The sequence below is a fragment of the Grus americana genome, chromosome 19 (genome assembly GCF_028858705.1).
Source record: "Grus americana isolate bGruAme1 chromosome 19, bGruAme1.mat, whole genome shotgun sequence".
Taxonomy (NCBI): Eukaryota; Metazoa; Chordata; class Aves; order Gruiformes; family Gruidae; genus Grus; species Grus americana.
Genome location: NC_072870.1, coordinates 12,204,386 through 12,217,214, shown reverse-complemented (window position 1 = coordinate 12,217,214; position 12,829 = coordinate 12,204,386). Strand labels below are relative to the sequence as shown.

Genomic DNA, 12,829 nt, shown 5'->3' with positions numbered 1-12,829 from the left:
TTGCTGATAAATTGGTTTTCTGGTTGTTACATTAAGCTGGATTACGCAGCGTAAAGCATTGATTTTTAGATTTTAGAATGCTGAATAATTTATGTGCACATTGCCTGCTAAACCAGATTGTGGCAGTTTGATTGCTCTGGCCCTTCTCAGAACAGATCCAGACGACGACTGCTTTAAGATACAGGAAAACTTTGAACTCTTTTACTTCTTAGTGTCTGCTTTAAAAAAGAGAGGGGGGGTGTCTTTTCCAACATTACATTATGTTATCGAGGTTTTATTTTATAGTAACCAATAGTGTTATCCTACTGCAAGCACAAAGCATGATTTTTAGAGCTGCTGTTCCTTAAAGCCTGCTTTTGCTATCATTACGTTTTAATGTGGCCATATATTATGATATAGACGTGTTCAATACAAGCATGAGTACATATAGATGGAAAGGGAAAATTGTATTTTTATGAACTGTGCAGGTGTTTATCATAAATCTAAGTGAAATCCTTTTTCAGAACTTTTGTCAAACTGAATTGGCTTGTGCCATTCAAAACCTTCTATTTTCACATCTGTATATTGTAGAATGCATTTAAAAATAAAATAGCATGTTGACACTGAAGTTATTTAAATGGGTGTTTGCACTGTCGTTGTGCAGAGACTTTGTCTCCGAAGATCTTAATACTCTCCTGTATGGATTTAAGGCATGTGCAGACATTGATGGTAGGTTTGCAATTTCTCTAACAACTTCATTTTACTTTTAATATTCTGTATCTTTACTGGCGGTAGCAAACAGGGCAGAATGCGTTGATTATTCCTCTTGCGCTGGGTCAGCTTTGGTTAAATCATCAAAAGCAAGAAACATCTATTAAGTGTTCTTTTGCTGAGTCTTCAATTTAAATGAACTTGCAGGGAGCAGCAAATATTTTTCCTCCCATTTTCTTTAGACCAGTTCCTGCGTCCCGCAGAGGTCACAGCCTCCCCCGAGAGGAGCCTGATGGCTGAGCAGCACTGCTCGGAACAAGTCCAAATGCCGCTGTTCAGCAACACTGGAATAATCTCACCTAAATACACCAGATTCCATCCATCAAACGATTGACCCAATCTACGAACCCCCCAGTAACCGTAGTCACACAATGCCAGCTAGCAAACCCGTCTTTACGCTGGCCTTTGCCAAGGCGGTGCAGTATCCCGACACAAGCAGTTACCGACACCACGTCTGAGGCTGACTTGTAGAGTGGGGTTATTGCAGGGAACGTTTGGTGCTGGGAACAGATGGCTGCTCGTGGCGCTTTGCGTCCTGCCCCGATCACGCCTGCCCACCCTTGGCTTTGTAAACACGGGGATGGAGATCGCTCCCCGCGCAGGGACTGCACGGCCGTGCGGCTCCGCAGGGAAGGACTTACAGCAGGGGTCGGCGTCTCTGTTAGGGGGGATGCGCGGGGGTCCCCTCCAATGGCAGCACTGGCTCTCTGAGTACCGATACCCCCCCGCTCAGTAAATCCAGACCTGTTTTACACCAGCCATCCCTCTCTGGCCCCCCCAGATGAGGTTCACTCGTCCGAACTCCCGCATCCTCGTTTCTCACTCGGCTGTTCCACCAGCACGGGCTCTTTTGGTGGGTTTGGGTTTACTTTAGTTGTAGCCTGACACAGCTTTAAGGACAAGGACTAACGCGATGTACAGAGACCTCCCAAACGCCGTGGGTGAACTTCGCAGTCTCAGGCGGGCACCGTTCCCCTGCGTTGCTGCAGCGAGGAAATACAGCGCGATCAGTGATTACCCGGCGGGCCGACCAGCCTGGAAACGTTTGCAGAATTGAACCGAGCTCCGCATCCCACAGCGCTGCCGTTGCGGTGGCTGGGAAGCAGCGGAGGAGGGAACGCTGGAACCGCCTCACCGCCACGCGCCGCCGGGTTCGGGAGCCGACGACGGCCCCCGGCACCGCACCCAGCGCGCGCCCGGCCCCTCGCGCCGCTCTGCGCACCCGCCCCGGGGGCTCGCGGCACCGGCACGTGCGGAGCGGCGCGGGGCTCCCCCTGCCGGCCGCTCCCGGGCACCGCGGCCCTGAGGGGCGGGCTCGCGCACGGGGGGCGACAGCGACACACGGCCGGGGGGGGGGGGGGGGGGAGAGGGGGAGGAGGGGGGTCCGCAGGGTCCCCAGTGCCCCCCCCAGGGTCCCCAGGGTCCCCAGTGCCCCCCCGGGGCGCCCCAATGCCCCCCCCGGGGTCCCCAGTGCCCCCCCCCGGGCTCCCCAGTGCCCCCCAGGGCTCCCGAACGCTCCCCCGGGGCTCCCTCACGGCTCCCCAGTGCCCCCAGGGGCTCCTCAACCCTCCCCCGGGCTCCCCAGTGCTCCTCGGTCTCCCCGGTGCCCCCCCCCGGGGTCCCCAGTGCCCCCCCGGGGCTCCCGAACGCTCCCCCGGGCTCCCCAGCGCTTCCCCCGGCTCCCCGGCGCTCCCCAACATTCCCACGGGGTTCCTCAGCACTCCCCCGGGCTCCCCGGGACTCCCCAACCCTCCCCCGGGCTCCCCAGTGCTCCCCGGGGCTCCCTAGTGCTCCCCCGGGCTCCCCAGCGCTCCCCGGGCTCCCCAATGCCCCCCACCCCTGGCTGTCCCCGATGCCCCCCCGGCCATCGCGCCCCGCGGAGCCCCGTGGAGCTGCCCCCCTCTTTGCAGCCTGGCCACAGCAGCACCCTTCGCAGCAGGGCACGAGGCGAGTACGTACGTTAAACCTGTTCTTTGGGGTTTGAGGTTCACGCAGCAGGACAGCACGCTTGGGTTTGGTGCGTCAAAATCGCTCCGCAGCTTTCTTCTCCAGAATTCTTTTATTTGGCACAATTTTAACACAGTTAAGAGGTGACTCAGAGCAATGTAGAGGCAAATCCAGTTCTCAGTGGAGAATACTTGGATTTCTCCGTGTATTTCATAGATGAAATTCTATCGTTCCAGTAGGTATTTTATCACAGGCAGCAGTTTGCAGCAGATTGGGAAGTATGTTCAGTGCCCATTTCTTAGTCAGCTATTGCTCCCCAAGCCCAGGAGACGTTAGCACGTACTCTGTGGACTTTGGATGGACCTTCCCCCCACTATTTATCAACAATTCCAGAAGTACTTTCTGCAGCCGATGGCAGTGTGTTACTGCGACACAGCATTTCCCTGTTCTGCCATAAACAACAGAAAGTCAGGGTTTTACCTGCTTAGAAATCTGCAAAGCTGATATTGCCTGCTTGTGCTCTAGCACAGACATCGAAAGTGCAAATCCAGACCTGAACAAATGCTCAGATTGCACAAGCGAAGACGACAGGATTTAGCAGCGGGCCCCAAAACACCAGCACCGAGCGTGGCCGCTGGGAGCCCAGTGAGTGTTTCTGAGTGCCGGAACGACGTCGTGGTTCAGTTCAGCCGAACCAGTCTCTCTCGTGCAATTCCGTAGCAGCGCACACCGTGTATTGTAGGAATACTACGAACGGTGTAAGGGAGAATGTAGCCAGAAGGAAACACGTAGCAATGGTGACGGCACCGTCGCACTGCTGCAGTCCCTACACGTGGCTGCCGGAGTATCTAAAGGTGACTTGGCAATAACGACCGATGTGTACTGCATTGCTGTGATTGACGCTGATATACGGTACAGAGCTCTGGGGTCCGCAAGAGTGGCTGAAAAACGGAGAGTAAAGAAAAACTACCATTAATGCTTCTGGGGGTTAATGTTAATATACCTCACAGTCAGAAACTTGGAACAACTCCGTCTGTTTGGCTTACCCAGAAGATTGAAAGACAATTGCGTGACAAAACACAAGTAGTTTTCTTGGAGGAAACACAAGGTGTTTGTAGGCAGATAGCGTAAGATAGCAGAGAAAGCCGTAAGGAGGCCGAGCGGCTGGGAGCTGAATTCGGGCTCTTCAAAGGAAAAACCAAGCACGGCTTCTTCCTGGGGGGTGTAAATAGCCACCCGGAGCAGCGGGAGTGCCGACTTCTGCTCGTGGTGTTTCCAGATGACAACCAGGTATTTTTCGGAAGATACACTTTAGCGTAACACAAGCTGTGCTCATGGCATGCCAAAGTTACTGGACCAGTATGGGGATTACTGGGTAAAACCAAGAGAAATCTGGACAGTGTCCGAGACCTTGCGAATCCGGTGTGGGCACTTCCCGGCACTGCCCCAGGGTGGATGTCGTGCGCCGCTGCAGGGAGGAACGGGGAAGTTTTCAGCGTATCGGCAGATCTGTGCACGACCCATTCATCACATAAGTCCTGCTTAACCACTCTTCATAATTAAATATTTACAATAAGAATTTATTCATCATTAAAACCACAAATAAAAGGATTACAGAGAAAGTCAGAATGGTTCAGTCAGGAAAGAGCACTAATTATTTTCACCCTTGTGGGTTTTTCTGCATTCAATACTTGAATTTCAAAATGAAAATATTGAGATAAACTCCCGCTTTCATGTGAGTACAGTTGGTGTAATTTCTTATTCAGTGTGAAGCCTGAAAAAGGAGGATAAACACTCATCTAATCATTTACGTTCAGTCATAATTTGGGCCCTGAGCAACAAAGTATTTAAGCAGACGATAAAACTTTAGGCAGCCAAGTATTCCCACCGACTCCAGGAGGATTATTCCGAGGCCCGGAGTGAAAAGTTGTTTATTTGGCGTCAGGGAAGAGCGGCACAAAGCGAATCCACGTGTGCTGGGAGCCGGGGCGCGGTGCCCGAGCCGGGGAGGCGGATGGCGAGGGCTCCGGATCGGGGCGCAGAACACAGAGCTCGGTCCCACGCGCCGGGGGCGATGCCCTGGCGAGCCGGGGTCGTGCCAGTTAGGAGAAGTCGCGTCACTTGTCCAGTACTGCCCCAACGATCCAACCTGACGCAAGCGTGTGGGACAGCGTGGCACAAAATGAATTACCCGAGTCGCTCAGCCAATTTTTATTTGAATGTTTACAAATAGTTAAGTAATTTTCACTATTCACACTTTAGAAAGCAATTTAGCTGGGTTTCTGAGAGACATTTAATGAGCTTACATCATCCAAGGTGCTCTAAAACCAACTATATTTCCAATTAAATGCAAATAATTTTGACTGGGATGTAGCTGTTTATCTTGCTATTAAAAGCTCCCATTCAGGGATTGTTTGTTCTACCAACAGGCACAGCTAGGAAGCGATATTCCATAAAAGCTCCTTCCTGACGAGAAAGAAAAGGAGGAAAGCAGGTAGCTGATGCACGCACGCCGGACACGGCTACGCGGTGGGACTGTCCACAACCGGCAGACGAGCACGTAGGACCGGCAGCGAGAGTGTCGGACCGAGATGGGGAGACCAGGCTGCTCCCCAGCTGCAGCATGCGAGCGACGGGGATTCTCCGGCGCCGTAGCACAAGTTTTGAAGAACATCCTCGTGCCAACAGCATAAACACCCAACAGCTGCTCCTCGCCAGCCTCAAACCACCTCCTGCTCCAGGCACCTCCCGCCAGGAAATGAATGTCAGTAATTTCTGACCGGGGAGGGGGGAAAGGCTCGGTGATGAATATTGCCAGAAAGCTGAAACGTACTGACGGCCACGTGATGCAAAAATTCTGAGGATGGTTTTGTGTAAGGAGAAGCTGTTTGCTGCATCGGTGGAAAGGAAATAAGCAGAATAACAGGAAGGAGGAGATTGTCGAGTCTTCAGCAGTAGTGCAGTTACTCTTCCAAATTTGCACAGCTGGAGTTGTTTGGTTTTTTTAAACATCCGTCATATCCCTGGTATAGAACATGATGTTTAGGATTTTAGATGATCCTTGTGGCATCTTGTGTATAGGTGGCATTGTAAGATAGCAAATTTTTCATGGCAACTTTTCATCTCCTTTGAAATCCTGTCCTTTTTTTTGGGGGAAGGGCGGATATAGGGAAAGATAACGGCACCTATAACCATCGCTTATTTTCCCTGCACTATCAATATATGAATATCATGATCGTAATTACAGCTAAATAAATCTAAACCCATTCAAACTTTATATAATGCCATCAATAACCCTGAAAATAAAGAAATGCATTTTACTGAGTACAGTAAGACTTTGCATGTGTTGTGCTATTCAAAATGCTTAAACATTTTTTTCACAGCCCAGCTTCACTTTTAAGATTTTATCCAAATTCACCACTCATAGCGTATGGGAGCAATTTCATTTATGCTCAACTCCATTGATTTTAAACTTACTGCAGCCAGAATATAGCACAGATGAATATCTGTACCTTCTGAATATCATCCAACATTACCTAAAGGACTGACAAAACGGGAAATTATAAACAAATAAGAAGATAAAAGGCCCTTGGCATTCCCTCAGACCAGGTGGAGACACGCCTCTGAACGCACATATGCTCGTACAGGAAACAAAACCTTTAAATTCTCCTAAGTTCCACCTAATCTGCGGAGAAGATGAGAAAAGCATTAGTCAGAGGATTCGACTGAGAGGTTCAGGAGCACAGATGGAAACGGCGGCCGCTCCTGTCCCCGCCGCAGAGGTGGGGAGCTCCAGCGGGGCCGCAGGGCTGCAAGCCAAGCCGCAGCGCTCCGGGGCCGTCGCTGCCGGGGACACCGTGCCACCCCCCGGGATTCCTGCCCCGCGCTGCGGCAGGAGCAGCCCAGAGACGGAGCAGCAGCGGAACCCAGAGCAGCGGGCGGCCGGCGGGGAAGGACGGGCTCAGACTTCAGACCGAGCTGCTCTGCTCTGCGTGTCCTCAGCCCCCAGCGCCCGTTCGTCTTTGGCTGGGCTGTATAAAAGCACAGCCTCTGCTCTGCACGAGCGTGGGGCGTAACGGGGTAGAAATTGGACCTCTTTGTACTTTTAGCACATACGCAAAGTTTCAAAAACTCTCCTTAAGTGTTCACAAAGTCAATCCAAATAATGTAAGTGTTCTGGTTTATTGCTGTCCCTAGTAACAGGGTCAAATGATTCAGCGAAAACCTTTCTTAGTATAATCCTCCAGAGGTAGATGAATACACAGTTGATGGATTTTGGATGTGTTCCCAAGCTGCTGCATCGGTTGGGTCCAAAAACTCGCAATAAATGAATTTAATCAGGAAACATCGCTCCGACATGAATGTTTAATGGCACCGATTTATACTTTCGGCTGCCAAAGGCAGGAGCTAGCTTAGCAGTCGAGAGCCCCCAGAGCTCAGGGTTTCAGAACAAACAACTCTCCTCGGAGATTAAAGCGTTGCAAAAGATGTTTCCAGACAGGCAGAAGGAAAGTTTGGCCTCCTGCTAAAGCAGTTAACCCAGCACGGGACTGAACTATTCAAACGTATCTGAAAACGTTTCTTTTAAAGGCTCTGTTCTAACAAGTGTACTCCTTTAGACCGCTGTCGTGCTGTCAGTAAGTTCCTCCAATGGCTCATTTCTGTTGTCTCGGATTTTTCTCTCACCCGCTAACCCCACAGAGCTCGCGGCAGTTGCGGGAGCGCAGAGCCCGGTCTCTGAGCTGTGCGGTAAAGCCGCGGCTCCCTGCGAGGGCACAAGCTCTGTGGTTAAGAGGTATAAAGCAAGTTTGATCGCAGAATAGCAATTCCTTCTTAAAACTGAGGACATCTAGAAGAACGCTCTGTAAGCCTGTGCGGTCTGCAGGATTACGCACAGCATGAAAGACAAGAGAGGCGGCTGGAGAGAGAAGCTGCAGTTTAGCGCGCTTACACCCATGGACCTGGCCTACAACGCTGCAGCCCACGCCATCAACTTGGACTGCAACAAAGGTTTGTCCCCGCTGTGGATTTCAACCCTTCTTCTCCTCAGGCAGACAGAGCCACCTTTTAGTTGTTGTCTTCTCGCCATCCGGATGCCCTGCTTTTTGAAGTGCCACCTCGACCAGTCCAACGTTCGGGGTCTGATAGCGCTGTAACACGCACGGCAACACCGCGGAGCTGCAGGCTGTCCTGCCCAAAGCTCTGCCGGTGCTCCCTCCCCAGCTCTGCTTTCAAGGTGCCATCCGATCCTCGGCTCCGCTGCCACGATCAGGCAAACCTGATTTTTGGACGCGACGTACACAAACATATGCCACACGTGCAAAATGTATCTAAACATGTCCAGGTTACAAAGGCAAGGACTTAGGAAATGTCAGATTAAGTTTGCCCTGGAGCAGCTTTCACTGAGCTCCTCAAGGATCACGCCGTGTACGACTCGCAGCGGTAACCCTACCGTTGTACACAGGCCTCCTGCTGCGGGCAGTACGCAGCCTGGACGTCCGCTCTGAGGAGTCAGGGCTGTGGGATGAAGGGCATTCACATCGTTAAATCTCTTCCATTTCTTGCAGAAGCGCGAGGAGCGGGCTGAGGCGGGTTGCGGAAGGAGGACGGATGACTGAAGAGCAGCTGAGAAGTTCCTTGAAAAATGAAGCACGTTCCTCCGTCAGCTACAACTGCCTGACGGTACCAGGTCAGTTCCCTCAGCCGGGCTTTTGCCGACAGTCGTTATCCACATCTTCCACTCGTGGGTGCTGACGGCACGCTCACTGCTGCTGTGAGGTATTCAGCTCACACGGAGGGGAGCTCACGGCAAAGCCCAGGAGGAGATGACTACCCCCACCCGCGGGGAAAGATCCGATGGGCGTGCAATAGGGGAGGCCATCAGCCCCGCGCTGAGCGAGGGCGGCGAGACAACGTCCTGACAGGTTGGCGCGGGCGGCGTGAAGGGGTGCACCCCCGGAAGGCAGCCCCAGCTCCCCAAACCAGCATGGCCCGGCTCGCAAGGGTTTGGTGGTTTGCCACCTTCAGTGGCCGTTCCTCGGCGTAGATTTTGGTCTGCAAATTCCTTTTTTTAAATTGAATGAAAACTCTTCCCTGGAAATCCAATTTTTTCAATCTCTTTCCTTCCGTGAGAAGCATTACTTTTGCTAATCCATTTCTTCTTCCCTCACTTCAGTATCTTTTCCCAGCCCTAAGTCAACCAGAGGCAGATACTTACGACGGAAAATTTCAGCGTGGATAATTAAAGTCTAATTTAGCTTGCGAAGCGACTGAAAAGGGCCCTTCCACAGCCCGGGTTCGCTCCCGCTCCCGCTCGGCAGCGCTGGGGGAACGTCCCACGGAGCAGGCACCGCCTGCAGCCGCTCGCAGGAGGCCGCCCCCGCCCCTGCCCCACGGAACGCGGCTCCGCTCCGCCCCGGGCCCCGCAGCGCCCGGCCGAGAGCACCGGGCACGGTCCCGCGGGGGCGGCTGCCGTGCTTCGGGGCCGGGCCGGCCGCAACGCGTGTGCGCTGGAGAGGCGCGTTTCGTCCTCCCGGCCGTCGGGTGGTTGGGGAGGTGCCGGAGCGGGGACACCCCACGGACGCGCCACTCGCCCCTCCGCCGCCCGTGGGCGTGCACGCGCGTTCCGTGCCGGCGCCCGGAGCACCCTCCGCTCCCGGCCGTGCCGTGCCGTGCCGGACTAACGGCCCCCCCGCTCCGCAGCGCCCTGCGGGAACTTACTTAGAAAAGCGCATTTCGGTGAACCGCCGCTCCCGGGGCGCCTGCCCCGCTAGCCGGGAGCGGCCGACGGGAGCCTGGGGGCAGGACCCCGCCACCGGGCCGGCAGCGCCGCGGGTCCGGCCGCTCTGCGACCCGCGGGGCGCTGGCGGGCGGTTGGGGCGCGGCGCGGCGCGGCCCCTTTAAGGCGCGCGGCGGCGGCGCGGGGCGCCCATGTGGAGGTGCTCCATGCCTTGTTGTCCTCCGCGCCCATTGGCCCGCGCCGCGGTGACATATTGTAATGGACCGCGAGCGCACTGCGGGGGGAGGGTCGCCCGGAAAACCCGGCGGCCGGAGCGCTGCGCCGCCGACCCGGCCCGGCCCCCACCGCGCCCGGCGCCCTCCCGCGTCCAGCACCCGCCCCGGGGCGACGCCGGCGGCCGCGGCCGCTCCGCGCGGCCGGCGGGGTCGCGGGGCCGTCACCGCGTCGCGGCGGGCCGGGCCGGCCGTCTCGTCCCGTCCCGCCCCGTCCCGTCCGGGCGGCGCCCCGCGTTCCGCGCCGCGTCTTGCCGCCGCCCGCCGCGTAGTAGCGGGGCCGCGCCAGCGCCCGCCTGTTGTGTTTCTGTTGCCGCCCGCCATCTTGTCGCCAGCGCTGCTGCCGTCGGGGCGAGCCGCGGGGCGGCGCGGCGCCTGCGGCCGGGCCCGCGCGACCGGGGAGGCGGCGGCGGCGGCGGCCGGGGCCCGCGCCATGAGCATCGAGACGCTGCTGGAGGCGGCGCGGTTCCTGGAGTGGCAGGCGCAGCAGCAGCAGACCGCACGTGGTAAGGGGCCGGCCGCGCCGCGCCGGGGCCGCCGCCTGACAGCCCGCGGCCGGCCGAGGCGGCGTGGGGACGGGGGCGGGGGCGGCCGCGCCGGCACCTCGGGGCGGGGAGGGCGGGGGGGACGACACGACGGACGGGATAGGGGACGGGGGCGCGGGCGGGCGCGCGGCGCTGCCGGTGCGAGGCGCTGCCGCCGGGGCCCGGCCCGGCCGGGGGCGGTGGCGGGGGGAAGCCCGAGGCGGGCGGCTGCCGCCGCGCGGGGAAGTGACAGGGCGCGGGGCGGGGGGGGGGGAGGAGGGAAGGAGGAGGGGGAGCGCGGCGCCGCCCCGGCGGGGGCTCCCTGCGGGCGCGGCGACCCCGAGCGCCCCGAGCCCCGGTCCCCACCGGGGGGGGGGGGGGGGGGGGCGCGCCGGCCGCCCCCGCCCCTCCCGCGGGCGCGCCGCCGCCGCGCGCTGCGTGTCCCCGCGCCGCGGGCGGGGCGGGGGCGGAGCCGCGCCGCGTGACGGGCCAGGCGCCGCCCGCCACCACGTGCGCGCGGCCCCGCCCCGCCCGCGCGCGGGGAGCGGCGCCCGCCCCGGCGGGGAGCCCCGGCCCCGCCCCCTCCCCCCCCCCTCCCCTCCGGGCAGCACCGGCCCCGCGCCCCCGGCTCTGACCCGCGCAGGGCTGCGGGGCCCCCGCCCGGGCCGGGGGGGGCAGCGGGGCCGGGTCGGGCCGGGGAAGCCCCGCGGCGGGTGCCCCGTTCCGCCGGGCCGGAGCGGCTCCCCCGCCGCCGGCCCTGCCCCTCGTCCCGGCCGGCCCCTCTGCGCTTCGCTGCTGTTGGCGCCCTCCGGCCCGGCCCCGGGCTCCCGCCTCACCGGGGGCGGCGGCGCGGTCGTGCCTCCGGGGGCTGGGGCCGCACGGCAGCCTGCCTGCTAACGGCTCGGGAAGGGCCGTCCCCGCACACGCCGCTGCCCGTTCGTTTGGTTCCTTCCGGCTGCTTGCTGCAAGCGGCGACGGAGCCGTGATGCAGCATTAGCTCAGTGACACGCGTGTGTACCTGCGGCAGGAGCGGGAGGGAACAGCTCTTTGTGTGTCACTGCCGGCGGGAGCTGCACGCCCATTGTTTCAGTGATGAGTCATGCAGGAGATAGTAGATGTTATGAAGCAAGACAGCTCGGAGACGTGCAGGGGCAGGAGGCTTCCCGCACACCAAACGGACCCGTGGGTCTCTGGGCTCCAGCGCTCCTCTCTCCCGAGCTGTCCTGCGGCCCCGGCAGGCTGGTGGCACTGCTCCGTCCGCCTGTTTTAATTAGCCTGTGACAATCTCATTGCCGCCGCTCTCGTCAGGCGTGCTCGATGGCTGTTAATATTCGCGGCTCTGTGGCTCACAGATGGTGAATGTGCCCGCGTATAGCGGAGATTAAACATTGGAGAACTGGTATTAACCGGGGTTATTTATTGTATCTTCTGCTGCTGGAAAAGATTTTAATTACTATCCGGCTACCCCACGTTAGGAGAACGTTTTGCAAACGGATGCAACAAGTGCGGATCTGGGATAGATGGGGAGCGGTGTCACTGCAAGGCAGGAGGGGCAGAAGTGACCTGGCTGCGTCGTGTTGGGTCACCTCTGAAGGCAGAAATTATTTCTGAGCGGGGCGCGGGCAAGGCAATGCACCAAAACCCAAGAAATCGGGCGGGCTTTCTAGTTACAAGGAGCAGCACGCAAGGACGTGTGGAGATGCCGTTTTATACCACAGCCCGCTCCAGGTAGGACCTGCCCGGGTGAGTTGCACAGCACCCAGCGCAGCGCTCCTCGGTTGTGTTCTGCTGTGATACACACGGTTACCGTTCCTGCTGCAACAGGCACGTCAGGGCTGAACTGGCTGGTGGAGCAGCAGCGTCAGTGCAAACGTGGCTACTTCAGGGAAGTGGCAGGCACCAGGAAGATGTGTGGCACGAGAGGGAGGAGCCCGTCGCTTGAACTTTGGGTAACAGGAAGATGTCAGGGGAGAGCACAAGCAGAGGAATAGCTGGGAAGGACTGTTTGGGCAATGATAAAGTGTTGTGGATTGGCTTCCTTCCCTCGTCGTCTTCTTCCTCTCCTCCCCCTTCAAATGTGTGTTCAGAGAAGTTTTACGGTCTGCATTACACCCACAGTTACACTGTGCAACGCTGGAGGTCCGGTCTGGCCTTAAAATCAGTCCAGTTTGGAACAGCATTAAAAATTTAAAGCAAAGCTGACTTAAGGCTGCTGGGTCTAAAGCTGACAGCAGTGCTGCAGAGTGCTCGGCCTCAGGTGGGAGAGCAGGATGGGGACCTGCTCGGGAGTCCCTGCTGCTGCAGCGGTGAGCATGGTCTGCGGTCATTCCTTGTGGGTCTACCTGGTCTCCTGGCCTCCTACCAGCCAGATGGTAAAATATGGTAAATACTTCAGCTGTTACTTTTTCAAACCTGGGAATAAAGGAGGAAAAAGTCTTCTGTTCAGCCAGACGTTCATCACCCTGTCTTTATGAGGAAGAAAACCAATAGAAGGAAAACCCAGAAAGGTTTAGGAGGAAGGAGAGCAGAATGACTTTAGAAGGGAAGAGGGCAAAGGTACGGCTGGTCCCCTTCGTGGGGATTCCCAGAGACACGGA

At 57.7% G+C, this 12,829-nt stretch overlaps 1 protein-coding gene and 1 long non-coding RNA gene across 4 annotated transcripts in view; one reads left to right on the top strand and one right to left on the bottom strand.

Moving 5' to 3' along the window:
* Window positions 1-172: 172 nt before the first annotated feature.
* Window positions 173-9,655, bottom strand: LOC129215124 (uncharacterized). Of its 2 annotated transcripts, none has more exons than XR_008579895.1 (3): window positions 9,418-9,655; window positions 2,710-3,638; window positions 173-1,785 (listed from the first exon to the last, which is right to left on the bottom strand). It is a non-coding gene; the product is annotated as an uncharacterized LOC129215124 (long non-coding RNA). The 2 variants fall into 2 exon arrangements; XR_008579896.1 differs by having other exon boundaries at window positions 173-1,733.
* Window positions 9,656-9,978: 323 nt separating this feature from the next.
* MNT (MAX network transcriptional repressor) overlaps window positions 9,979-12,829 on the top strand; it is a 48,701-nt gene continuing 45,850 nt past the window's right edge. The window contains exon 1 of one of the 2 annotated variants that reach the window (XM_054847758.1): window positions 9,979-10,214. In XM_054847758.1, coding sequence (XP_054703733.1) covers window positions 10,142-10,214 — 73 coding nt within the window. In that variant the 5' untranslated portion in view covers window positions 9,979-10,141. The remainder of the gene's footprint in view (window positions 10,215-12,829) is intronic. The other variant, XM_054847757.1, reaches the window with a different exon arrangement.